Source organism: Dermacentor andersoni, chromosome 2 (genome assembly GCF_023375885.2).
Source record: "Dermacentor andersoni chromosome 2, qqDerAnde1_hic_scaffold, whole genome shotgun sequence".
NCBI lineage: Eukaryota > Metazoa > Arthropoda > Arachnida > Ixodida > Ixodidae > Dermacentor > Dermacentor andersoni.
The window spans coordinates 223721647-223747907 of record NC_092815.1 but is presented as its reverse complement, the minus strand read 5'-3'; the positions used below and the strand labels follow the sequence as shown (position 1 = coordinate 223747907).

Here is a 26261-nt window from a genome sequence, read left to right as displayed (position 1 = left end):
AGGAAAAGCATCCTCCGTGTCGCAGCAGACTAACCCCACCGTTAGGTGGCCTTAGCAATGCAACACTCGCGCCATCGCTCCTAATATGCTGCAACCACACTGACCACAGCCGGCGCTTAGTTGCGGGAAGAAACTGCATTACACGAGAGCCATGCAGGAAAAACAACATCACGGGGCACGTGAGAGTCGAACATTGCTGCATAAGATATGGCGCGGGCCGCTGCACAAACTATGCAGCTGCTACCAGGGGCATGATTGGAGATCATTGTTCTAAAGGCATGCTTAGTTTGCATTCAGTTTCGCCTCACATGATTGGCCTAGGCCGCACCGAGTCATCAGTTTCCGTGGCTGTCACAGCTGACGACTCAGTGCAGCCTGGGCCAATGCCGTGAGGCAAAACTGAATGCAAAACTAAATGTGCGTTTCGAACAATGATTTCCGATCGTGCCCCAGAGTACAAGCCACACCCTCCCTCTCACACTGCCTTCCCGCTTTCGTCCCTTGCATGCGATTCAGCTCACCGTCGCACACTTTCACTTGCACATACAGCATACACACAATGTTATTGTCCTTGGACTTAATACGAAAAACCGCAGCGATCACGATGGCAAAAATGTGCCTGGAGTGTCCATATCATTGCTATCGCAATTCTATAGTAATGGCACCAATACGCTTTCGCGTGACCTGCGTTCACGAAATAAAAAATCTATATATTAATATAGATTATTATTATATTAATATTGTAAAGGAAATTTATTAGGGTTCGTAGCGACCGCCGGTTCTACGATGCACCGAGCAGTTCCCGAGCTCGAGCTTCTGCTGCGTGCTTGATGCTGCCGATGCTGCTGACCCAGTGCGCACGTTCATTATCTTCCTTACAATGGCCCTGCGGAAATAAAGGAGCCATCCTGGCGACTTAGTTTTCTGGAAGGACGGTAGAATGGTGATACGGCTTAAGACGCTGAACGTGAACGACTTCGCGGTTACGACATCGCATGTCGGACGGCGGCGTTAGCGGCTCAATCAGGTAATTCACGGGTGATGTTCTCTCGAGAACGCGGTATGGCCCGTCGTACTTCGGAAGGAGTTTTGAAGCGAGCCCAGGTGTGCCGTGTGGCACTAACAACCAGACGAGAGCGCCCGGGAGAAAAGTGGGAGTGGAGTTCTGGTCATCGTGAACGGCTTTTTGGCGGTTCTGGTCGTCCGAGGTGAATCGGCGGGCAAGCTGGCGACATTCCTCTGCTTGTCTGGCGGCTTCCAAGATCAGCAGGCATTCGGATGGGTCCGGCCGGTAGGGCAAAATGGTGTCGATGGTGTGCGAAGGATGACGGCGGTAAAGAAGGTAAAAGGGTGAGAATCCGGTAGTGGCCTGAGTCGCGGTGTTGTAGGTGTAGGTGACAAACGGAAGAACTAGGTCCCAATTAGAGTGATCAGTTGAGACATACATGGCGAGCATGTCACCAAGAGTTCGTTTAAAGCGTTCCGTGGTACCGTTAGTCTGTGCATGATAAGCAGTGCCTTTACGATGAACAATAGCGCATTCAGCAAGCAGTTGTTCGATGACTTCAGATAAGAAGGCGCGGCCTCGATCGCTTAAAAGTTCACGTGGACCTCCATGACGAAGGAGAAAACGACGAAGTAGGAAATTGGCGACCTCCTGCGCTGTAGCATTTGGTAGAGCAGCGGTCTCCGAATAACGGGTTAAGTGGTCTACCACAACGATTATCCACCTGTTGCCGGCAGGAGTCAACGGAAGCAGCCCGTAGAGATCTATGCCCACGCGATCAAAGGGTCGGGATGGGCATTGTAAAGGCTAGAGTTCACCGGCGGTATTGTGCGGTGGCGCTTTCCGGCGTTGGCACTCATGACAAGAGCGGACGAACTTTCGAACGAAATTATACATTCCCTGCCAGTAATAGCGGTGGCGAAGTCTTTCGTAGGTCTTGGAGACTCCCGCATGGCCACACTGAGGGTCGACGTGGAACGAGGAGCAGAGCTCTGCTCGCAAGATTCTCGGAATGACGAGTAACTAGGTGCGTCCCACTGGGGCATAGTTGCGTCGATACAGTAGCTGGTCGCGAATCGCAAAATGAGGCACTTGGCGCCGAAGTGTACGTGACACTGGAACTTTCGACGTATCCGAGAGAATGTCGAGCAGAGATGCAGTCCAGGGATCATTACGCTGTGCAGCAGCGATAGTGTCAACGTCCAGAGAGGATAATGTGCACTCGCAGGGGGAGTCGTCACTGGCCTTCGGGGGAAGCGGTGATCGGGATAGCGCGTCAGCGTCGGAGTGCTTTCGTCCGGAACGGTACACCACGCGGATGTCGTATTCTTGGATTCGCAATGCCCAGCGGGCAAAGCGGCCCGATGGATCTTTGAGCGTCGACAGCCAACATAGTGCGTGGTGGTCGGTCACTACGTCAAAAGATCGGCCGTATAAATATGGGCGAAACTTGCCAAGCGCCCACACAATGGCCAAACACTCCTTTTCTGTAATGCTGTAATTGGTCTACGCCTTGGTTAACGTGCGACTCGCGTATGCGACGACGTATTCTGGGTGGCCAGGTTGACGCTGTGCCAACACAGCGCCAAGGCCTACACCGCTTGCATTGGTATGGATTTCGGTTGGCGCTTGTGGGTCAAAATGGCGAAGAATGGGTGGCGTCGTGAGAAGATGGCGCAAGGTTGTGAAGGCGTCGTCACACTCTGGAGACCATGATGAGAGATCTCTAGCGCCACCAAGGAGCTGCGCGAGAGGCGATATAATTGACGCAAAGTTTCGAACGAATCGCCGGAAGTAAGAGCAGAGGCCGATAAAACTGCGTAGCTCTTTCATAGTAGTAGGTTTTGGGAACGCAGTAACAGCACGTAGCTTCTCGGGATCCGGGCGAATGCCCTCCTTTGACACGACATGGCCTAAAATTGTTAGCTGACGAACAGCAAATCTACACTTCTTCAAGTTAAGTTGCAACCCGGCGTTGGTCAAGCAAGTGAGTACGTGCTGGAGGCGGAGCAGGTGTGTTGGGAAATCAGGGGCGAACACCACAATGTCGTCAAGATAGCAAAGACATATTTTCCATTTGAGGCCACGCAGAACATTATCCATCATTCTTTCGAACGTAGCAGGTGCGTTGCAAAGTCCGAAAGGCATGCCGGTGAATTCATACAAGCCGTCTGGTGTAACAAAGGCAGTTTTCGGGCGATCGGCCTCTGCCATCGGAACCTGCCAGTAGCCTGACCGCAAATCCAGCGAAGAAAAGAACTCGGCTCCCTGCAAACAGTCCAGAGCATCATCGATGCGTGGTAATGGGTAGACGTCCTTCAGCGTGATCTTGTTCAACCGCTGAAAGTCAACACAGAAGCGGATGGAACCGTCTTTCTTTGTGACGAGGACCACGGGAGAGGCCCATGGGCTTTGGGAAGGTTGAATGACGCCTCGACGGAGCATGTCATCAACCTGGTCTGCAATGACGCTACGTTGCGTAGCGGACACGCGATATGGTCTTTGTCGCAGGGGTGAGTGAGTGCCAGTGTCGATGTAATGCTTGACTGTCGATGCATGGCCAAGAGAGGTTTGCGCAACGTCAAAAGAAAGGCGGAAGTGCTGAAGGATTGCGACAAGTTGAGATTGCTGCGAAGGCGTAAGATCTTCAGCGATGAATGGGCTGAACACACCAGTCGATGTTGAGTCTGGTACGGAGAGGGCACTCAGTTCATGGGCGGCACTAGAAAACACTTCGTCGAGGACGGAGACAATTCGTGTTGAATCAATCGACTCGACGTAACCAAGGCATTCGCGGCGGAGCAGGGATAGCGGCAAGGTCAAGAGCTGCAAAGGGCAAAGGAAGCGCTTTTCGGGTAACAAAGTGATGAGAGGGCATGAAGAAGCCGTCCCGTCGGATATGATACTACAGAAGACTGGTACGAAGGTTGAAGAGCGCGGAGGAATACAAGTGTCTTCTTTCACGACAATTTTAGCGGCAGGATGAGCATCGACGGAGGCCAGGTCACCAAGGTGGAAAAGTTCAATCTCAGCCCGAGCGCAATTGATGATGGCGTTGTGGCGTGAGAGAAAATCCCATCCTAGAATAACGGCGTGGGAGCACGATGAAAGAACTATGAATTCAATCGTGTACAAAACGTCCTGTATGGTCACACGGGCAGTACAAGCGGCGGTAGGGCGAATGGGTTGAGCACTCACCGTTCGGAGCGACAATCCAGACAGAGACGTCGTCACTTTACGAAGCGAACGGCAAAATCTTGCATCCATAACTGAAATAGCGGCACCGGTATCGACGAGGGCGACTGTAGCGACATCTTCGATAAAAACATCAATGACATTAGCAGGTAAAGGAGGAGGACTTCGACATGTCGGCACTTGCGCAGTTCTTGCCTCAGGAACTGCGTCGTCTAGTTTCCCTCTTCGTTAGAGACGGGCCGTCGACGCATAGGGGAAAGCGATCGGCGACGTGGGGAGGGTGACCGGAGGCGTTCGAAGCGAGGACAGCGATCAGTCTGGGAGCGAGCTGGTGATGGGTCGAAGGATCCGTAAGGCGCAGGTGGATCAGGCGGCACAGAGGGCGTGCAGCGATTGCCATCGAACGCCTGCGATCGGTGGCGGCACAACCTTGCGACATGACCAGGACACCTACATGCGAAGCATATAGATTGTCCGGCGTACGCCATGGGTTAGTGACGGCAGTGGTGGTCCAGGGGATGGGAGGAAGAGGGCGGTGCACAGGCTGCTGGAAGCGACGCACGGGCACAGTGCTAGAGGCCATTGCAGCAACCGTAGCATAAGTGAGTGGTGTAGTCACGACATCTTGCTGGTGAATAGCCGGCAGCGCTTCCGCGACCTCTTCATGGATCACGTTACAGAGATGAGACGGCAAAGTGCTGGCAGACTCCTGAGTAACGGACACGAGAGATAGCTGTCGTGCAACTTCTTCGCGGACGAAATCCTTGATTTGGGTAATCAAGGAGGCTTGTTCTGGGCCGGTGGTCAGGCTGCAGAGTGACGTCGCATTTGGTGTGGGATGTCGCCTTGTCAGAGCTCGCTGCTTACGCGACTCATCATAGCTCTGGCACAAGCTGATGACGTCGCCAACAGTGCGTGGGTCCTTGGCCAGAAGCATCTGGAACGCGTCATCATCGATTCCCTTCATGACGTGCTTGATCTTTTCCGCTTCCGTCATGGCAGCGTTCACACGCCTGCACAAATCTAGAATGTCTTCTATATAGCTAGTGAATGTCTCACCCGTGTCCTGTGCGCGTGTACGCAAACGCTGCTCGGCTCGGAGTTTCCTGCGGCGGGCCGGTCAAATACTTCGGTAATCGAAGTCTTGAACACCGACCACGTTCGGATATCCCTCTCATGATTTCTGAACCAGAGACTGGCCACGCCCGCGAGATAGAATGATACGTAAGCCAGTTTATCTGAGTCATTCCATTTGTTATGAACGCTCACCCGCTCGTAGGACGACAGCCACTCTTCAACGTCGTTGTCGTCGGTTCCGCTGAAGATGGGAGGCTCCCGTTGGCGAACGGTACCAGGGCAAGGGACGGGTGGTGGTTGAAGAGTCTGCTGGTCGGCGTCCGGCATGGCAGAGGGTAGCGTCCGAGAACGGAGTTCCAGGATGGTAGAGTGGATCGTTACCCCGCACGGCTCCACCACTTGTAAAGGAGATTTATTAGGGTTCGTAGCGACCGCCGGTTCTACGATGTACCGAGCAGTTCCCGAGCTCGAGCTTCTGCTGCGCGCTTGATGCTGCCGATGCTGCTGACCCAGTGCGCACGTTCATTATCTTCCTTACAATATTAATATATATGAATAATCTTATAACCGGTGCAACATATTGATATATTTTTCCAGCAAGACTGCCGTTCGAGGGGGGGGGTGTGACTTACACAAAGGTGCGACTTATAGACAGGAAAATACGATACTGTAAGATTTCTTCACCCTAACTGGAGATCGGAGCGTAGGCTTGTACTGCCTTTATGCTGTCTCCTACTCAGCTTTATTACAACAACTGCGACCCTCTCATTAATGCTGTAGAAATCATCAATGTTGCTGGCTATGTCCTTATGAATTAGAAATACTACTCAGAACGACGACGAAAGAAATAAAATTCACTCCTTTTTCCAAGGCCAAAGCCACATCAGAAATAGCTTTTGATAGCTGCCAGAACAGTCATGAAACGTTTCGGTGCTCATGCTGTGACTGGAGACTGCACGTGTATAATTATGGAAAGCGTACTGGGCCCCATTACGGTCTTGTATATGGGGTACACAAGTTGGGATGGTGAAGAATGCTTGTAGTGAGCTATTGATAGCACCCTTAATATATGCTATTTCAGTGTGAGTACTATCCGTCAGTCAAGCTGGTGCAGGACAAAGCCAGTCCGCACCACACAGCAGGGCCAGACTAAAGCCCATGAGTGCGAGTGCGCACACCAGCCCTGTCATGCACACAGCAGACATTGCACTATACTACAGCTAGCCACTACCGCTGCATGTGGTTGTGTCCATTTGCTGAACTTGCTGCAGCTTGACGAGGACAACAGCATGCTCTCATTGGCCTCTGTCTGAGCAGCGCCGACACCCGGATGGAAGAGGTCATCTGCTTCCCAAATGGCATGTCCCCTAGGTGCATCGCCATCATGGTCAAAGCTAGTTGCGCTGTGAATGCTTTCAACGCGTGTCTCGAGTGTAGCATCCACTGCTTAGCCATCCACTGCTTAGTCAATGTGCACGCTTGCACATAGTGCTCACATAAGCGAACATAAAGACAATGTTTCGTTCTATCCTCAGAAACTGTGTGATTGCAGTAGAGATAAGTGGAAAAGAAAATTTGCTATTTGCCACTTCGTGCATGAAAACATAGCCGTACGTAGCATTCTAGTACACTGTAGCATAGCAAAGGGATGAGACACGGCGAATGTAACCGTAAGTTGAGTAATAGCCCCTGAGTTTAGCGCATCCGAGTTTGGCACAAAATCGGAAGTGTTGGCGTCTGCGTATTAAACATCCAGAATCACGTTTGAACTGTGCGGCACAGTGACATTCAGTGGGCTGAGCATCGTGGACGCCCCTCCATCCTGCAGCAGCCTTCACAGTGCAAGGCATCGAAGGAGGAGCATCAGGAAGGGGATTAGAAGTTACCTTTCATTGCCATATCTCCAATTCTGCTGATTGTACTGAAGTGCTTTTCAAAGCAAAGTATTTCTGAAATTGTCTATTTTAACATTAAATGCATTTCCTGATTTGAATAAAAAGTGTTTCAGGGCCCCTTTAAGATATTTGTTGAAAAAAAGCAACCTCTTTCTACCATGGTGCCAAAACTGGGCCATTTACAGGTTAAGTAAAGAAAAAATTGTAGAGAAAAAGCACTGGCAAGTTGCTTGTACATTGGTGAATATGCCGGACGCTTGAAATATGCGAAGAGACACTGACCGCCATGCGTTCAGCTGTAAGCCACTCCTCCTCGTCAGTGTGCCGGTGGGCATAGTAGGACACGTTGGCGATCACCTTGTTCACCTCGTTGAGCGCATTCATCTTGCCATTGAATGAGGAGATCTGCAGCAGCCTGCAATGCATACAAAGACATGCCCCTCTACTTCCACCCTTCTTTAATTCTGCCACCTGAGCAGGTTTAGCTACGCCAAGAAGTGTTTGCGATGACTTTTTAAATGTAATCTCACAGCACAGGTTCAGCATGGTCAAGCTAGATTAGCACTGGGAGCAATCTTCAAGGCAAAAAGAAAGCAGTTCTGAAACAGATTAGGACCAGCCTTTTGGAGCAGGAAAATTGGTCTTTTTGGAACACTTGCAGCAGTACAGCAGTAATGAGCGTCTACCTTCATATTACCGTACGATGAGTAAATGCTGCTAAACAGTAAAGGATGACACCAAGCCAACAGTCAGCAGCAGCTATTTAAGCTTGTCTTAATTGCAACAAGCAGCATACCATGCATAGTATATATGTTGCAAACAGATATTTATTTAGATAGATGAAAAGCTTTTGTAAATAATTATATCAAATTTTTTTAGCTAGCAAGAGAACAAAGCTATGCGGCCATTCTTAAGACAAATTACAACTGACCTAGAACAACTTGAGCCGTTAGGCATAAGAAAAAGAAAACGTCAAATGACCGACGTGCTTTGATAGGCTTTACTACAATACACACAATGTTAATTGCACCAAACAACAATGCTAAAGGTACAACAAGAAACCAATGTGAATCTATGAACGGTGTATGGAACACGAGATGCCATACAATGTGGCGAAGACGACAATGGCAGCAGCGAACAATGTTGGTACCTTCCTGTACACTCGCTTTTGTTGAGACGCGGTCTGTCGGCATCTACAAATGGACATCCATTGATTTGGCACAAAACCGTAACTTGAGGTGACGACACACAACCGACCTGATGAAGGAGAGCCAATTAAGCCTAACGGACTAGGCAGTGTGCCTGTGACAAAAATTTACTTCTGCAGAAAGCTTCCTGCTAGTACTACATGCTTGCATGAGTGGTTAATCGACGATCAGTTCCGAGATTTTGCGTAGAGGGATTTTATTTTTTTTAATGGCTGCTGACATTGTACAGGTCTGTAGGCAACAAGCACTGAACTCATCGCCATTTTCTCTGGCGGCGTCACGTATGGGAATTGTTTCAATCGGTGTCGTCAACTTGCACGTACCTTCTACCGACACAGACGAAGTAAAGCAGAAAGGCTGCGTGCAAGGCACTAACCTCGGTCAGGTGTCTTAAGTTAATATTTTGAAGATGTATTAGTAGATAACCTATTTGCAAATTGAATTACTTGAATGTTCACTACTCGATTCGAAATAGAATATTTGAGTATTCACACACCTCTAATCTAATGCCACATATGGTCCCAATTTTAACTAAAATAGTAAATGAATTCAGTGGTATCCGCTTTGTGTACATCATTGTGAGATTTGGGACTAACATTTACAAACTAATCCAAGTGATTCTTTAATAGAATAGCCTTGTGTATATCACGGTATAAAGCCGCTTCCGCCATTGCTAACTGCAACAGGCATTGCCTGTTCAGCACGCTTAAAGTGAGCAAAAAAGGTCAAGTGAAACTAGGGTATGTCAACAAGACCGTGCCCAGGACATTTGCGACTAAGACGAAGTCAAGACGAAGTCAAGACGAAGACACTGGCGATGAGTACCCACGGATCGTGCCACGCCGCCGTGAGCGGCGAAATACCGGCTCCCATCGCTGCCGCCATGGTGCTGTACGGAAGGCTCGAGCCGTTCGAGGGAGTTGGGTACGCCTGGACAATTTACGAGGAACAAGTCACATGTTCTTCCTGGCAAACGACACACCCGAAGTCAAACAGCGGGACATTTTCCTGGCCAGCTACGGGATCCGCATCTTCAGTCTTCTGCTAGACTTTCTCAAGCCGGCCACGCCGCATGTTAAGACGCTGGGTGAGCTGCTCGCCATACTGCGCTCGCATTTCAACCCAGCACCATCCACACTGATGGAGCGTTTCTGATTCAACAACCGGAGCCGTCGGGAAGGAGAGACCCTCGGGCAGTTCCTTGCTGCGCTACGAGGGTTAGCGAGTGCCTGCGTTTTCGGGGACCAGCTGGACTCGCTGCTCCGGGACCGTTTACTCTGCGGCATCAACGACACCGCCATGCAGACGTGACTCCTGGAGCTTCCCAACCCCTCGCTGGACGACGCCGTGAAGGCAACACTGGCAATGGAAGCTGCCGCCAAGGACACCGGCGAGATTTCCCGTGCGACTGGCTCACCGTCGGCAGAAGCGCCAGTGCCAGTTTTCTCAAGCACAATGCTTCACGTGCGGGAAAACTGAGCACTTGACACGGGTATGCCGAAGGGGGAGGACGAACAGCAAACAGCAGCCGCAGCCTGGTTCAAACCCAGGTACCACACAAGCCTGCGGCCAGGGTAGCCATCGCAAGAGCACGCGGCGAAGACGTGCGGCAGCAGGCTCAAGTTCTTCCGCGGCCAGGCTCCACGTTGTGGCTGAGGACCTGCCGACTTTCTACATGTGGCACAAAGGCTTTGTACCGTCGTCTGTGCCGCCGTACATGCTGACCGTCGAAATCTACATGCACCCCATTTCCATGGAGTTGGACACAGGCGCAAGCGTGTCTGTCATGGCCAGGAAACGGTTCAAGCATACCTTCCCTGGCGTGTCCGTCGAGGCTTTGAGCGTGATGCTGCGCAGCTACTCCGTGCAGCTCTCCCAGGTCCAGGGTCAGGCAAAGGTCAGCATTCGCTTTGGCAACAGGGGGGGGCAATTCTTCCCCTCTACTTAATCAAGGGGTCGTTGCCGATGCTGCTGGGCCAAAACTGGATTCATGCACTGGGTGTTCGTTTGCCAGAGTACCAGGAAGCCAGCCTGCATGCGGTGAAAGATGTCTCCAGCCTCTTAACTGAGTTCAAGTCCCTGTTCCAGCCAGGGGTGGGCACATTCGCTGGCACGACGGCTGGCATCTATGTACCTGAGGGAGCCCAGCCACGTTTTTTCAAGCCTCGCCCACTGCCGTTCGCCCTGAAGGACGGGGTCACCCAGGAGCTGCAACGGTTGCAGCGAGGGCATCCTGGTGCCCGTCAAGACGTCTGAATGGGCCACTCCCATCGTACCAGACCTCAAGCGAGACGGCAGTGTCAGGATCTGTGGGGATTTCGAGGTTACCATCAACCCCGTCGCTACCATCGAGAAGTACCCGTTGCCCCGGATTGCAGATCTCTGGTCAGTGTTGTCCGGTGGACAGAAGTTTACCAAGCTTGACCTCAGAGATGCTTACCAGCAGCTGGTGCTTCAGGATGCCTCCCGGAAGTATGTCACAATATCAACAGCTTTGGGGCTCTTCAAGTACACGCGCTTACCTTTTGGCGTGGCCTGAGCCCCAGCCATATTTCAGAGGGAGATGGACATCCTCTTCAGGGGCATGAGGCACGTGGCAGTGTATTTGGACGACATCCTCGTTACTGACAGCGATGACGGAGACCACCTGCAGAACCTGCACAACATTCTGGCACGACTGCAGGACGCCGGCCTCAAGCTCAAGCTGCAAAAGTGCATTTTCCTGGCCCACAGTGTTGAGTACTTGGGACATGTCATTTCCCAGGCTGGCCTAGCCCTGGATCCCCGCAAAGTTGATGCTGTGCTCAAGGCACCTAAGCCCCAGAACAAGAAGGAGCTTCAGAGCTACCTCGGCCTCATCAACTTCTACAGGAATTTCCTGCCAAACCTGTCGAAGCATCTACAGCCGCGCTATCTTCTGCATCGAGATGGTCAGCAATGGGTCTGGAAGAAGGAGCAGGACCGGGCCTTCCAGAGCAGCAAGGAGCTAATCACCAAGGCTCCAGTGCTAGTACACTTCGATCGTGAAAAGCCTGTCGTCCTGACCGTAGATGCGTCGCCGTACAGCATGGGAACCGTCCTGGCACACCAGGACAAGGATGGCCAGGAACGCCCTTGTCGTTTGCTTCTCGTCGGCTTCATGCTGCAGAGCAACGTTACAGCCAGCTGGACAAGGAAGGTTTTGCCCTCATGATCGGTGTCGAACGCTTTACCAGGATCTGTAGGGCTGGAAGTTCAAGGCAGTCACGGACCACAAGCCGCTGTTGGGGCTGCTAGGGCCTGACAAGGCAGTAACCGTGCAGGCATCCCCTCGAGTGATACGCTGGGCCTTGAGGCTGGCAGCTTACTGTTACCAGCTGGTTTACCGTCCGGGAAAGGACCTGAGACCTGCTGATGCCCTGAGCCGCCGGCACCTGCCAGAGGTACCGGATGCTGTGCCAGAACCTGCTGAAGTGTTCATGCTCAAACACGCGTAACCGGAGGCGCTCTCCTGATCTACGGTATCTCAAGCGACCAGCCGGGACCCAGTCCTGTCTCAGGTGGTCAAGGCGGTGTCCCGTGGAGAGGAATTAGTTCAGCAGGCCTATAGCCACAAGGCTGCTCAGATGAGCTTGCAGCAGGGCTGCCTATTGTGGTGTTCCAGGGTGGTGATCCCACAAAGTCTCCGGTCCAGGGTCCTGCAGTTGCTGATCGCGGGTCATCCTGGCGTGGAAAAGGCCAAGATGGTGGCCCGGTCCCATGTTTGGTGGCATGGCCTGTACCAGGACATTGCTCACATGGTGCAGAACTGCCAAATCTGCCAGGAGCATCAGCGGAGCATGTCATGTGGAAATCACCCCCTGGCCGTTCCTACAGAGACCCTGGCCCTGCCTACATGTAGATTTCGGGGGGCCCTTAAAGGGCCATTACTTCCTAGTGGTGGTGGACGCCTTTTCGATGTGGGTGGAGGTTCTACCTGTCACCACTCCATCAGCAGGAGCAAGCATCGCAGCGCTACGACAGGTCTTCGCCACCCAGGGGTGGCCGGACGTCGTCGTGTCCAACAATGGTCCTGCTTTCGCCAGCACAGAGTACCTGGCCTGGCTGACGAAGAACGGAATCCGCCGGATGATGGTTCTGCAGTACCACCCTGCTTCGAATGGTGCAGCCGAGCCGGTGGTGCAAACCATCAAGGACAAGCTCAAGAAGAGCCAGACTGGGGATTTCCAGACGCAGATTGCCCGGGTACTGTTTCAGTACCGGACCACGCCCCAAGATGTCACTGGCTGTGCCCCCTGTGAGCTCCTGCTGGGTCGGATGGTCAAGACACCCTCGGACGTCTTTCATCCGGACCTCCGATCCACAGTGCTCCTGAAGCAGCTGAAGCTGGCTGCTGACCAAAGTGCTATCCCGGGCTTTTGCCGGAGTCGGGAGCTCCAGTTTTCACCAGGAACTGGTGAAAACTGGAGCCCAGCCTGGTCCACCCTGGTCTGCCAGACAGGTGGTGTCTCCTGCCCGCGCCTCATCGCTGCTTGCCCACATGCCAGATAGGGCCACGTGGCACAGACACGCCGACCATGTTAGGCCTCGCCTCGGGACTTGGCCAGCACCCTCGACTGCCACTTCAGACTTCCAGCCCGCAGGAGGACTAGCGGCAGCACCCGTCGCTTCTAGCAGAGCACCGCCCACCTCGGAGGTGGCAAGTGTTGCAGTGGTGCAGCACCTGTTGGGCCGGCGTCGAGGCCATCAGCACTCACAAGGCCGACCACTACGGACCCTCCAGATGGAGCGAGGCTGGCACAGGCAGCACACGGTGTTGCCACACCCGGCCCGTCAACACCGGTGCCCAGGCGGAGTACTCGACAGCGGAGGCCACCGGACCGTTACTCGCCTGGGTAGCAGGTACCGTCGACCCAGCTTGGACGGAGGCAGAGCCTCATACATTGAACTTAGAAGTTTTTTAGTTGGCAACAAACAAACTGGGGATAAGGGGCTGTAACAACCATGTGACGCCCCCTCGGGCATAATCTTCGTTGGCCCGCCAGGCTCGGTAGGCAACATTGGTCACCACACCGCAATAAACACCAACGAGCACAGCTGTTCGCCGTCAGTCATCGTTCATTACCACCACGCTGCAGAGCATCCGTCTAACGGAGGGTGCCTCGAGCCCTCCCTTGTTCACAAACCCGGGCGGATCGTGACAGTGTATATCACGGTATAAAGCCGCTTCTGCCATTTCCAACTGCAACAGGCATTGCCTGTTCAGCGCGCTTAGAGTGAGCAAGAAAAGGCTAAGTGAAACTAGGGTATGTCAACAAGACCATGCCCTAGGACATTTGTGACTAAGACGAAGTTATAAAGTTTGTTCAATTCGCCCGCACCACCCGAACCAGTTCACAAAGGCCATTCATTTCGGCAGTGCAGCCATGTCACATATGGCGCCCTCCGAACCAAACGGTTCATTTTAAAATTTGCAGAAAAGATGCACAGCTAGTTCATCATTTTTCTGCACCCATCCTGCTGACAGTGCTAACTGGGTGCAGAGATGCAGGTGCAAAGCAACAGATGCCATCAAACGCGAACATTGTGCCACTGAAACCCCACTTATGTACATCTGCTATGTCTATAAGGTGCAGGAGTGTGTTGTTTGCACCTCAGAAGCAGACCATACCGGCAGTTTGGGACCTCTGAAACTTACGCAGACAACCCACTAGGCAGACAAAACGTCCACCACGTCTGCACCCCTGCATTTGTTTAGAGGAGTGTCGCATTGTGCCTGCATGGCTGAAGCCTAGCAGCCCAATGAACTCACAGTGCCCTGCCATGAACTGACTGAAATGGTTCACAGCGGACCAGGCACACTGAACAGACCTGTAGTGAGGACATCCACAGACTCCCCTGCATAACCGTGCCGCGGAACACATGAAAGCTGATCAAACTACAACTGCTGAATCTGCTCTTCCAATTGTGCAGGGTTGCAAGGAAGATCCCCACTCATGAGCACATCTTATATCATCAGTTGAGTAAACAATATATATTTTCATGCAATTAGCATTCTTAGCCTACTTTACCCACTTTGATGCACTGCTGCTGCCTGCTATTTAGCCCTTGAAATGTCACTCTCGCTTACAAAGCAAAACAGAAAATCACATGTCCAACCAATAAAAGTGAGAATGTATGCTGATCTAGCTTACAACAAAAATTTGTTCTACACTTGAAAAAAAGAAAAGACTATCATATGCACCATAGTTAATTCCAAGTCAGGTATGCAGAGCCCTAATTCTACAGCGCCAACGGGACAAAATTAGCTGTAGGTGGGAGGCCATATTCAGTAAAGCTTTCTTTATGTTGTTCGAAGGTGTAGATGCTGTGGGCTGCGGTGGCGCTGTGGTGCATCGATATAATATTGCGAGACAGTGCTCTGGCCTGCAAGGAGATCATGTCAGTTCCACATAGAGGAAGACGATGATAGGCCGAGCATTGCTCATCTATTGCCTCCATCATCTTGGCCTTTGCAGACTGTAAACAGTCGTATGTAAATCTTCTGCTCAACACTACTCACTTGTCTCCCTGCAGCAATATCTTTATTACTGTGGAACATGTGGGAGCAATGGATGCTCTCCCATTATGCTTTCCCGCAAATTGTATTCTGTGTGGCAGCAGGGTACTGGAGCATGTGGAACCCAGCCAGGAGGAAGCCAGTACCTGAGGATCATGCGCAGGCGGAACATCTCGAGCGCTCGCACAGTCTCATCCTGGTGGGGCACCATAGCAGCAAGAGAGCGCAAGGCACGCACAATGGCCGCCAGGGCATCATTCTTGCTCTCGTTCTTGGCCTCGCGCTTGAGCTCCTCATCTGACAGGCGCTCCAGGAAGGCGGGCACCAGCGACACGATGGGCATCAGGTACCGCTCCACAGTGGGCACTGTCAGCAGGCTGTGGCACAGCCCAAATGGCCTGATTAGTGCTGCAATGACGGCCACGGACAGAGGAGGTCCCGAGCGAAACCGTTCCAGCAGGATGGTGAAGCCGCCCAGGTTGCCAAAGCGGTTGATCAGATCCACCACCCAACCCTGCACAGAAGAGCACGCTAGGCCTTAAAAAAGGTGCAAAATACTGCTTCATTTTCACAGGAGAAAAGTTTGCATTACGTGACGACAATATAACATCTTGTTGGGGCCGAAGGGGCTGATGTAGACTTCACGTGGGGATGAGAGACATTTTGCTGTGACATTACAAAACACCCCTTCTTGGCGGGGGAAACAGCAGGGATCTTGCCAACTAGCCGAGCAGCCTACCACACCACACGCCGCACCTTACTGAGGTTGTAGAACGACCTCAGTATTTTCAATCCTTTAGTGAATTTTATGTTTAACGAATGCGAATACATGCGGAAATGCTCTGCAGGAGCGTCTGATATGACAACTACTTTATGTCCAGAATACTTGGGACAGAACCAATCCAGTCACTTTAAAATACACCAGATATCGTGCTAACATTGTGAAAAACAATGAAAGAAATGAACCCACTATGTGACGGCATGCTGACACCAAACATGTTGCCGTCTGCCTTCATTTTAATAAAGCACTCCACACATATTATACAAACTTGCAGGACACGGATTGTTTCAAGTGTTTGAAGAAGTGCTCCAGAAGCGGTCGGCATCTGTGCATTTCAATGGGACCAAACTTATTTTGATCCTGGATAACCCTTCCCTGGATAATTTGAGCTTGGCTGGTCACCACACACGCACCTGACCCCAAAGGTGACTACAGTTGTGATGCAGCAACACCCGTCTTGGCGGCGCTTAGGGAATGCGTTGAACACGTCTTGTAAGAGTTGAGGAGGACTTCGGGATAAAAACTTGGGAGGTTTATTTACATTATTTACAGTGAGAGTCAATTAACAGTCTTAAAGTCATTACGGGCCGGCAGCAACTCAGATGCTGCGGCCCGTCGCAAGAAGCTCGAAAGAGATGAATCAAGGAATGCTCCAGGAATGCTTTGGAATCTCTAGGAATGCTCCTCTGCTGCTCCCGGTCTGCGTCTTTTAAGCCCTTCGGTGTCACGTTCGGCCAATGGGAGAGCCCGCTCAGGTGACGGCATTTTCGGCCAATCGGCGAGCCCGCTCGGGTGTCGTCATTTTCGGCCAATGGTAGGCGCCCGTGCGATGGAGTCGCACCCGGCGAAGAGAGTCGCTCCTTGGTCCCCCCTGCGGTCTTGCCTTGCTGACTTGCAATGCACCGTCACCATAGAGGGTAGGGGCCAACGCCGCCAGGTTGTCACGGCGCATTACAGCCGTCTTGCTTCTGGACCCACGTTACCTGGAACAGTGCCAGGCTCTCTCTTCGCTTTCGGGAAGAGCCAAGCAGTGAATAGCTCCACCGGCTGCACACGAAGTGGGGTCCGCCAACTTGTTTGCTCGTGCCGCGCCTAGGGAATGTGGCATCCGTGCTTCTTCGCTCCTCAATTAGCTGTGGTGCGATTCAATGAGGTCTGGGGAACTCGAAGTAGGCTCAGGAAACGGTCCCGTATCTAACAGCCTCATTTCACACCAAAAACACCAATTTCGGCCTATCGCAGGAAAATGTTGAAGTGAGATTATGGCTTACAATGCATTATTACAGTATTTACCCGATTCTAACATGTGCCTTTTTTCCCCGAAAAATTCAAGTGAGAACAGCTTGGGTGAAGCAATCCGATAGAAAACCAAAACAATGTTTGTTCGTGTTCACAAAAGCCTACTGTCGCAGCCAGCCTACACAGTCTTGTAGCCATTGCCATCACAAGATGGTGACTATGGATGGTGACAAAACGAGTTTGCGCATATTATGACGATGACGGCATGCCACTTTCCCATGGATTACAAAAGTGCATTCATGTGAGAAGCTATTTTACATGTTAAGCTAGCAGCAACGATTCGTGTCATGTGTTCTTGGTGTTCTCGAGAATCACATGCATCACAATAAAAACTAGTGAAGTCTGGGCGTGGGTTGCCATCCCGTTTATGATTATTGCAAAGTTGTTTGATAAATGCAGAATATCAAATGCGCTGCGGACCATACTGAGAATGAGACATTGTGGTTCTTCATAAAGATTGATAAAGGGGTTGTGTGCGAGTAATGACAGTGGACATAAAGTAAATAAAGTTCCATTCTGTGAAGGTAAAGTTTGCTGGTTATGTATTTCTTTTATTGCCAGAACTGGAGGAATGGCACGTTTTTCAAGTTAAAAAATTGTGGGCACATTCGATTTCTACTTTGTTTAGGAGCTGTAGCCAGGTTTCTTTCTAGGGGCTAGTTCCGTGGACATTTCGTGCTAAGTACAAATTTCGTCGCCATTTTCTTGTGATGCAAAATTTGTCAACAGTTAACAAATTTCTTCCTATGTCAAAGTGCGGACGGACCTGCTACACTTGCTTGTCATGGCTGTCCAGCCGAGATAGAGCGAAAGAGCATCGACACATTTGCTCCAACTGCTATCAGAAATTTATGTTACAAGTTTTAGGTGCTTATACAACCTCTCTATAGATGGTACATCATCATGATCAGCCTATTTTATGTCCACTGCTGGACGAAAGCCTCTCCCTGCCATTTCCAATTACCTCTGTTCTGCACCAACTGATTCCAACTAGCACCTGCGAATTTCCTCATTTCATTTGCGGATATGGTAAAAGTTTCAAAACTGTACATGACTGCTAATCTCTCAGTCATGCCTAGGCACCCACACATGTCGCTCACTTAATATTTGCAACGTGATGGGCGTGGTTTGCTTTCTCGTTGCACACATGATTTGAGCTGTTGCAAGAATGCCAATGCATTGCATAGCCACCGGGTGCTCAAACGCAAGCGATGACTGTGCCGTACACAACACTGCACTGAGAAAGACAGGTCACATCTTTCCTGTCCCAGTTTACAGAGCGCAAGCGTGCACCACGCCACAGCAGGTAAGTGCAATGCAGACGAGATGACACGCACAAAGCTTGTAAACTGCATTTGACGACGGTGAACACGCTACATTTAACGAGCACAGTCACTTACCCGTGCAAGATCTGCTTGCAAAATGCTTTCTTGGGATGACTAAGTACTTAAGCCTCAACGGTGCACGAAAAGCAAAAGTTGTGTTGAGGGTCAATATTGTTGAGTGATCGTTTCCGGTAGTCCATCGATTTCGAGACGTTTCACGCATCTCTACATTGCACACGTCAAAGTAGATGAACGAAAGCCTTTCTGACACAGCGCCAGGAACACTGTTAGCAGGAACTGTATGCTGCATTTGACACTAAGGAGAACACTATGCCACCAAAGCGAAATGGGGGAAACTCTACTGCGGCCAAAGTCCGGCCTGTCTGGCCACGACTTTATGTAAACTTTGTGCCGAGCCCACGGCCAGGCTAGAGGGTAGACTCCTCAAGCCTGGCTGTGCCGAGCCTCAGCTACTGCTCATCTTTTACTACAGATGGCAGTAGTTGTTTGATTGGTTGACAAGTCCGGCGTTTCCAGCGTGCCAGTGAGCAGCTGGTGAAGGTGGATACATAATGCCGGCGATGCTAAGATAAATATAAATTATGGGGCTTTACGTGCCAGAACCACTTTCTGATTATGAGGCACGCTGTAGTGGAGGACTCCGTAAACTTTGACCACCTGGGGTTCTTTAATGTGCACCAAAATCTAAGTATACAGGTGTTTTCGCATTTCGACCCATCGAAATGTGGCCACCATGGCCGGGATTCGATCCTGTGACCTCATGCTCAGCAGCCAAACACCATAGCCACTGAGCAACCACGGCGGGTGATGCTAAGATCGCGAAAATTTTACCCTGCACGTTGACATAACCCGCAGCAGTGCGGCAATCAGTTGTTGCCGCCGCAGCGCAAGTGCACAAGTGCACAGCAAGCGAGCGCTTTGTTGTTTGTGAAAGACGCAAACTCAACATGCTCGCTTCAGTGAACCGGAACTGTACATAGGCCAACATGCTGCTGGTCTGCCAATCTAGTGTGCGATGCACTCTACTTCAGTGGCTCTGGCATGAGATAAGACATGTTTCATTCCTGCGCCCGCCATACTATACACCGTAGAGTGTCCACTTTTCACCGGTGTAGCCAAACTGTGCTGCGCGTCAATATCATCGGTGTTGTGCCGGACTATATCCACACCTTTAGCTTGGTCATCCCAATGTGTTCTTCTTCTCTGGGCAGAGACAGAACGCATCGAGGCTCTGCAATGTGAACTTAGACAACCAGACGCAGAAAACCGCCTCGACTCGGAGGATACTTCGCATTAAAAGAACATAGCGGGCGCGCAACAACGTGGGCACAGTGCACGAAGCAGGTAGAGTGTACTAACTCTGTGGTTATCAGACTTGCGAGACCTGTTTGTTGATACACGGGAACACTACACACGTAAGAAAAGGACTCTCAGGCACTGGTTCTCTACAGTGTGAATATTATGCCACTTCCGACAAGTGGCAATGGCAAGTTTCAGTGCGAAATACACCTATGCTTGCGAGCATTTTGTGATGTAGCCCCTTGCATTTCAAGCATAAAATTTTCAATGTATATTACTATATGTCTAAATTATCTGAAACTGGGCTTTTCTCGCGGTTGAAAATTTTGTTGCAGCTGGCCTTTCATATGACTGTCAAGAAAGGAAACACAATCTCTCCAATGAAAAAGAAAACTAAATTCTGGGGTTTTACGTGTTAAAACCGGCGCCCCTTACATGACTGTGAGGCACGCCGCAGTAGGGGAGGGGACTCCAGATTAATTTTGACCACATGGGTGCAAAATCTCTCGAATGTTATTCCCTGCATGCTTGCACAAAGTACTCAAAATGTTGGCTTGGGAAGGATTAAAGATGAGGATGCAATTAATCTAAATAAGTGCTTGATGTGACAAATTGTTTTACTTGCAACATTACAAAATTTTGACACTACTGTGAAAGGAAACAAAAACCTATCGATTGGTCAAGTATTATTGCACAACAAAAAAAGACACGAACGTAAGAGAAGAAGACACACCAAGTGCAACTGCGCTTGGTGTGTGTCACTCACGATCGATTGGCACTTCTTGCCGCTGTGTGCCAGAAGATTTTCCAAGGTGTACCAAATTTCAATCTCTCTAAGTAACATATTAGCAGGCATTGATTTAAATGGTGCCTATCGGTATTATACGGTGCTTGTTGATGCATTTTATAAAGTTGCTTGGTCCGAGTATTAAAAAAAAATGATAAACACTACTGACCTGACTCCTTCACCGCTATCATTGTTGCCGGTTGCCATTATTGCAGTGCTCGGAATGCTTCATTCAAAAATATCATGTGCTTCATGCGCCAGCCTGCTGTGTTGGAAAACAAGAAACAGGAGATGAATGTACACTGTGGGGAGCACACGGGCACCTGTGTTCCCACATTGGGAAGAGGCGCAGCACCACGCTCCCTCTCCCGGTTCTTTCGCGCTCTCGTGGGAAGGTATCCGATGGGGAAGGAGGACATTCCTCTTGCAAAAGGTATAAAACAACACCACCAGGGGAGACCCTCTCTCTCTGGTGCCCGACCTCTAACCTGCTGGAATGATATACCTGCAGCAACCCATGAGTGACCTCGTTTGCCTGACTATCCCAGGCAATGAGGCAATGCCATTTATTACTTAATGCAGAGAGGACTTCCCTCTGCGAGTGTCCTTTATTGCTTGTAGTACTAAACGTTGTTGATGCCGCTGGTTGCCTTATTCATTCAAACCTGACGTAGCTGCGAGTACACGCGCTACGGGTTGGGTCGAGTACCAGGTAACGACTGTGTGTGGCTAGATCCAGAGCTCACCTTCGGCCCTAGTCGCACACAGAGGGTACCCCCAGAATACAAACATTCTTGCATGGTAGAATGCCAGCAAATGGGCAGGAAAATAGACAAGACTTCGAATAAGAATCAGACAGAGTGAGAGGAAGCCACCTTTTCTGTCACTTTGTCTGTTTCTTTCAGTTTATTCAGTATCTTAAGCTTAATAGTGGACCTGTGCTTTTTGGCAATATTTTAATGAATAGACAGTTTTCCTTTCCAGTTTTCCCCTAAATTCCAGAAGTGTTTTCCAAGCTTTATGAGCAGGTGGGTTTTGCAGATTGTCATCACCTTATGAAGGTCAAGTTGCGTGACAGACAAAAGTGCAGACCATGCATCACCTGGCTCAATCACCACATTGTGCGTAGCCATCGTTTGCATTGTGTGGGTCAACTGGAGTCATGCCGATGGTAAAAGTGCCGATGGTCATGCCGATGGTTTCATTGTTGGGTTCACCGTCATTTGCCACCTGTCAAAAGTTGTGAAACCGGGAGGGCCACAGCGAACTTACGCGAAGTATTACCCTCAACATCCCCCCCCACTCCATGTTCATTCACATTGCACACAGATATCTGTAGCTAGGCAGTCAATGCACAGGTCACACAACACTTTCACATCCGCCATATAAATGTAAAGCTAGTTTTGCGAGGGGTTGTTCGAAGATATATAAAAAAAAAAAAACCAGTTGTGCATCTATAAACGGTATCAGGAGAGGCCACACTAGTGTCGCAAAGATGATGACCGTGAGCAATGCTGATAACATTTCATACACTTGCATTAGTTGGCGAGATGGTTTGTCAACTTTCCGAGTACAGTACAGCTGCTACGAATATATCTATGCCCATCTGGCACCAAGCCATAACTTTAGTTGCTGACGAAGCAGTGCCAATTAGCCCTAATGGCCTGTATGCAATAGTCCGACTCCTATTGAAGCTGCTTTCGGGGTCCGCGGGCGCGCATGCAGAGTGTTCTTTACACTTAACTCTTCCCTACTGATGCCCATTGGGCATCGTTAGCTCGCTATCGATGGTTTGAAATGCCACTTTCAAAACCTACCGTGCCACTCACAGCACCATGGATTGCCCTTGTTAGGTTATGGGCTGCAAATCTAGTAACTGGCGGCATGTCAAGGTGCAACACTGTGTCCCTCTGCGAGGCAACATGCGAGCAAAGTGGCTTCAGCGCATCAGGTTGTCAGTATTCGATCAGCACCAGCATCTACGTGTTTGTGGTTGTGATTTCATGCTGGAGCATTACTATGACAATATAGAGCTTTACTATGTCCATTATTCAGGCAAACGCAAGCACAAGCGTACTAAGCGATTTACCACATGAGCGGAGGTGTAAACGTGAACTGTCTGCATAGTGCAGCCACCTGGTGTCATGGAGCGCAACCAAACAAGAAGCTAATATAGAAGTAACCAAGTGTATCTGTCGGATGACACGCCTGAGTTTAACTTGACGCATACGAAGATTCAGTGCACATGGTACGAATGAGCAAGCGGCTCGTGGCTATGCCTAAAACCGATGCCCCTTGGACGCTTGGAATGACTTTGCAAATCAAGTGAAAATGAACATGTTTACACAGCTCTCTCGTTTTAAACAAAAGATGTCGACATAAACATGACCATGTGAGCAGTGCAGACAAGTTTCCGCAAGGCGACGTCCGCATGTTCAGCTCCATAGACAGTGCCGCCGATGACTAGGGGCTGGCAGGCTTGGCTCACTTGGCCATCAAATTGAAGAGTGGTGGCATTGTGACACGACCACACGCAGCTCGTAATAAAGTGCCTATGTTGATCAGCACGATATGTACACAATTAGGTCGCAGTTAAATTGCAATACATTTTATTTTATTGATGCCGACGGAAGTGAACAAGCAAGCCAGGCAGGCCTGTGATTGCTGGAAGATGGTATAGGCCTAGCTCACTGGACGTCGGGTCCAGGTCGATAGCCCTTGAATTTTGGTCCGCGACCAAGCAAGCCCTCCCCTCCCCCGTGGGCTTTCTTTGATTATCTTTCACAAAAGTAGGGGTGGGGGCACTTGCACGGACTTTTACGGTAAAGGGGGATGTGGCTTTTAAATTCAAGTTTCTTATTTCTTCGTGGATTCAGAGGTAGTGGTAATGCTTCTGTTATAGAAACTTCAAAGTTATATCTTTACTTCTTTACTTACAAATTTTTACCTCCTTTTAGGCTTTTCCCTAGCTTGAATGACTTACAACATGTGACAAAACACTCTTTCGAGGCCCTATGTGTTGCAAATTGAATGGTTGAGGCTGTGACATTCTTAGATTCTTTTATTTACAACATGACAATATTTAGTTTTCATATTTTATGAGGTGACTGTACAATAAGCATCTAGGCTGCAAAAAATTAGTTGAATCATGAATTCAGAAAAATTTGCACTGCAAAAACAAGAATGTCACACCTTAAACTGCAAGTCAAAGAACATAGTAAAAAAAAACGAAATTGAAATAAACCTAGCAGTCGCAAAGAAATCAGCAGGACAAGCTGAGCAGGAGGCAAGAAAAACAGTTCTGAGTAAACGGCTTTAAAAGTTGTACCTTAGATTTTAAGTTATCAAAAGGCACCAGGGTTGTAGACATTGATGTCCTGTCAAATGCGGGGCTTCTGGAGTGTTTTTCTTTACTGTGGAGAGCTTTGCTTGCCTTTATTTTCCGGATCGGCCAGCTTGCAGACTAAGTGTTGCACAATATCCCTGGAAAGCACAGTAGGCCCCAGAATTCTATTTGCATACTGCTTTGTTGACAGCTGTTTACAGTGCAGCAGTGAGGCTAACTCGTTAGCATCACTCTCATAATGCTTCTGTTGCATTCCATGGCACATTTTTGTCTTTTTGTAGCAGTGACCAGCTGGCTAGGCGGTGGTAAACTTTATTGAAAGGGGGAAGGGGGAGGCGGCTGAGGGATCGAGCTCAAGTAAGGCCCTGGGCCTGCTTGGCCTTCTCCGCCCAGTCCACCAGTTCAAGCTGTCGGTCGACGTCCCCGGACCTGAGCCAGGCTGTCCAGTCAGTCTAGCTGCTGACGGGGGGATGAGAAAACAGGAGCGAGGAGCAGATGGCCTAACGAAGGTGTTGAACAGCATTTTGAACTTTGTTTCCTAGACAAAGACTGAGGAGCTAGCTGCATATTAGAAAGACACTGGTGCATGGGCAGCAATGCATTTTAAACATGCATGCCTTGCAAGCCAGTACTTATATGGAGGTTTACCCTGTGTTCTTGTGGCATAATGTTTGCACCAACTACCATATGCTTAGAACAGTGTATCAACACGTGTACTTATTTATCCTTTTCTCGGGGGCTGCATTTCACCCTCTAACAAATTAAAGTTAGCGCTCAGCGCAACATGCACCTGCATGAGCTACAACTTACGTGATTTCCTTAAAGAAGCGCTCGTCTTGGTTTTCAATTACCCTCAAAAGAATGTTATACAAGAAAAAACGACCTTCACGTCTCGCAAAGCAGAACAGAACTCTAACTCGATGGAGTGCATATAGCAAAGCTTTGTGGAATTATAGAACTGTGATAAGGAAAGGTAAGCACGTTCTTTTTGATAACACATTACCTTCGCCTTTTTCAACAAACGCAAGGAAGTTTTGGACAACAATCAAGCCTGCAAAGAAAAACGCCATATCCCTCAGACACTGATGGCAATTTCGCGACCAGTGAAGATGGCTGTGCGTTACTAAACAATACCTTCGCGAATACATTGACTGGAGTTCACGCTGCCCCAACACTGCGCATACACAAACGGAATTTTTTTCCTGTGGACCCAGTTATTATTGAATTTACATTAATCTTGAAGTTAATCCAGGACTTGAAACCATCGTATAGCTGTGGCGTTGACGAAATTATATCGTAACTTTTGAAAAACACTGCAGTATATTCATCTGTCTTCCTTATGTACCTCTTCACCCAATGTCTTGGAGGTGCATTATTACCTGCAGATTGGAAAGTAGGGTAAGTGGTCCCTCTCTTTAAATCTAATAATCCACATTCACCTCTAGACATATTTCATTAACAAGAATTCCTCGCAAACTTCTTGAGCACTTAATTTACTCCTTTCTACAACCAAACTCAAATTCTTCACTCCTTCTCAGCATGGTTTCCATAAAAGTTACTCCTGTGAAATACAATTAATATCCTTCATTAATAACTTAGATTCCTCTTTAGACTAAACACTACTAGTTGATTTCATCTTCCTAGACTTTGCCAAGGCGCTCGAGAAGGTTCCACACCAACTGCTACTCTCTAAAACCAGCGCCCGAAATATAGGTCCTGACCTACTGAAGTGGACTGAATGCTTTCTTATTAACCGTACACAATTTGTTACTGCAAATGATTCAGTGTCGCAGCATTGCGCAGTTCAATCAGGTGTACGAATGGGCTCCGTCTTAGAACCATTGCTATTTCTAATATATATCAGTGACCTCCCCGGCACAATTAACTCCTTAATTAAACTCTTTGCAGACGACTGCGTCCCTTGCCATGAGATAAGAAATTCACAGGACTCCTTCATTTCGCAGATGACCTTGACATGATCTGCAACTGGTGTTCTAAGTGGCAAATGGTCCTTAATCCAACCGAATGCAAAGTAATGGCAGTTTCTCGGCAGTCTAACCCATCTGACACTTTCCAGTACAAAGTTAACGAAGTTCGTCTTGAAACAGTTCTCTCGTATAAGTATCACGGTGTCCATGTGGCTAATAATCTCTCCTGGCAGGCACATATCTCCAACGTCGTTAATAAAATGCTAGGCTACATACGCAAGAATTTTTCACAGGCCCCACAACACTTAAAACTGCTTTGGTACAAAACACTCATTAGACTGAAGCTAGGGTATGCCTCATCTGTATGGGATCCTGGACAACAAGCACTAACACATAGCATGGAATCAGTACGAAACCGATCAGCTCGTTTTGTTGTGTCTAATTTTTCACGCAGAGCTAGTATTTCTTTATAAAGTCATGCCTAGGCCTTGACAATTTACAAATTAGACAAAAAATACTTAGCTTCTGTTTAGTCCACAAAATTTTCTTTCAGAAC

The 26261-nt window shown here is 49.4% G+C and overlaps 1 protein-coding gene across 8 annotated transcripts in view; it reads right to left on the bottom strand.

Annotated features, from left to right (window-relative positions):
• Nucleotides 1–26261, bottom strand: part of faf (ubiquitin carboxyl-terminal hydrolase-like faf) — a 607534-nt gene that overhangs the window by 408318 nt on the left and 172955 nt on the right. For all 8 annotated transcript variants that reach the window (XM_072286629.1, XM_072286626.1, XM_072286628.1 and 5 more), the window contains 2 exons: nt 15066–15433; nt 7456–7588 (listed from right to left, as the gene is read on the bottom strand). In XM_072286629.1, coding sequence (XP_072142730.1) covers nt 7456–7588; nt 15066–15433 — 501 coding nt within the window. The remainder of the gene's footprint in view (nt 1–7455; nt 7589–15065; nt 15434–26261) is intronic.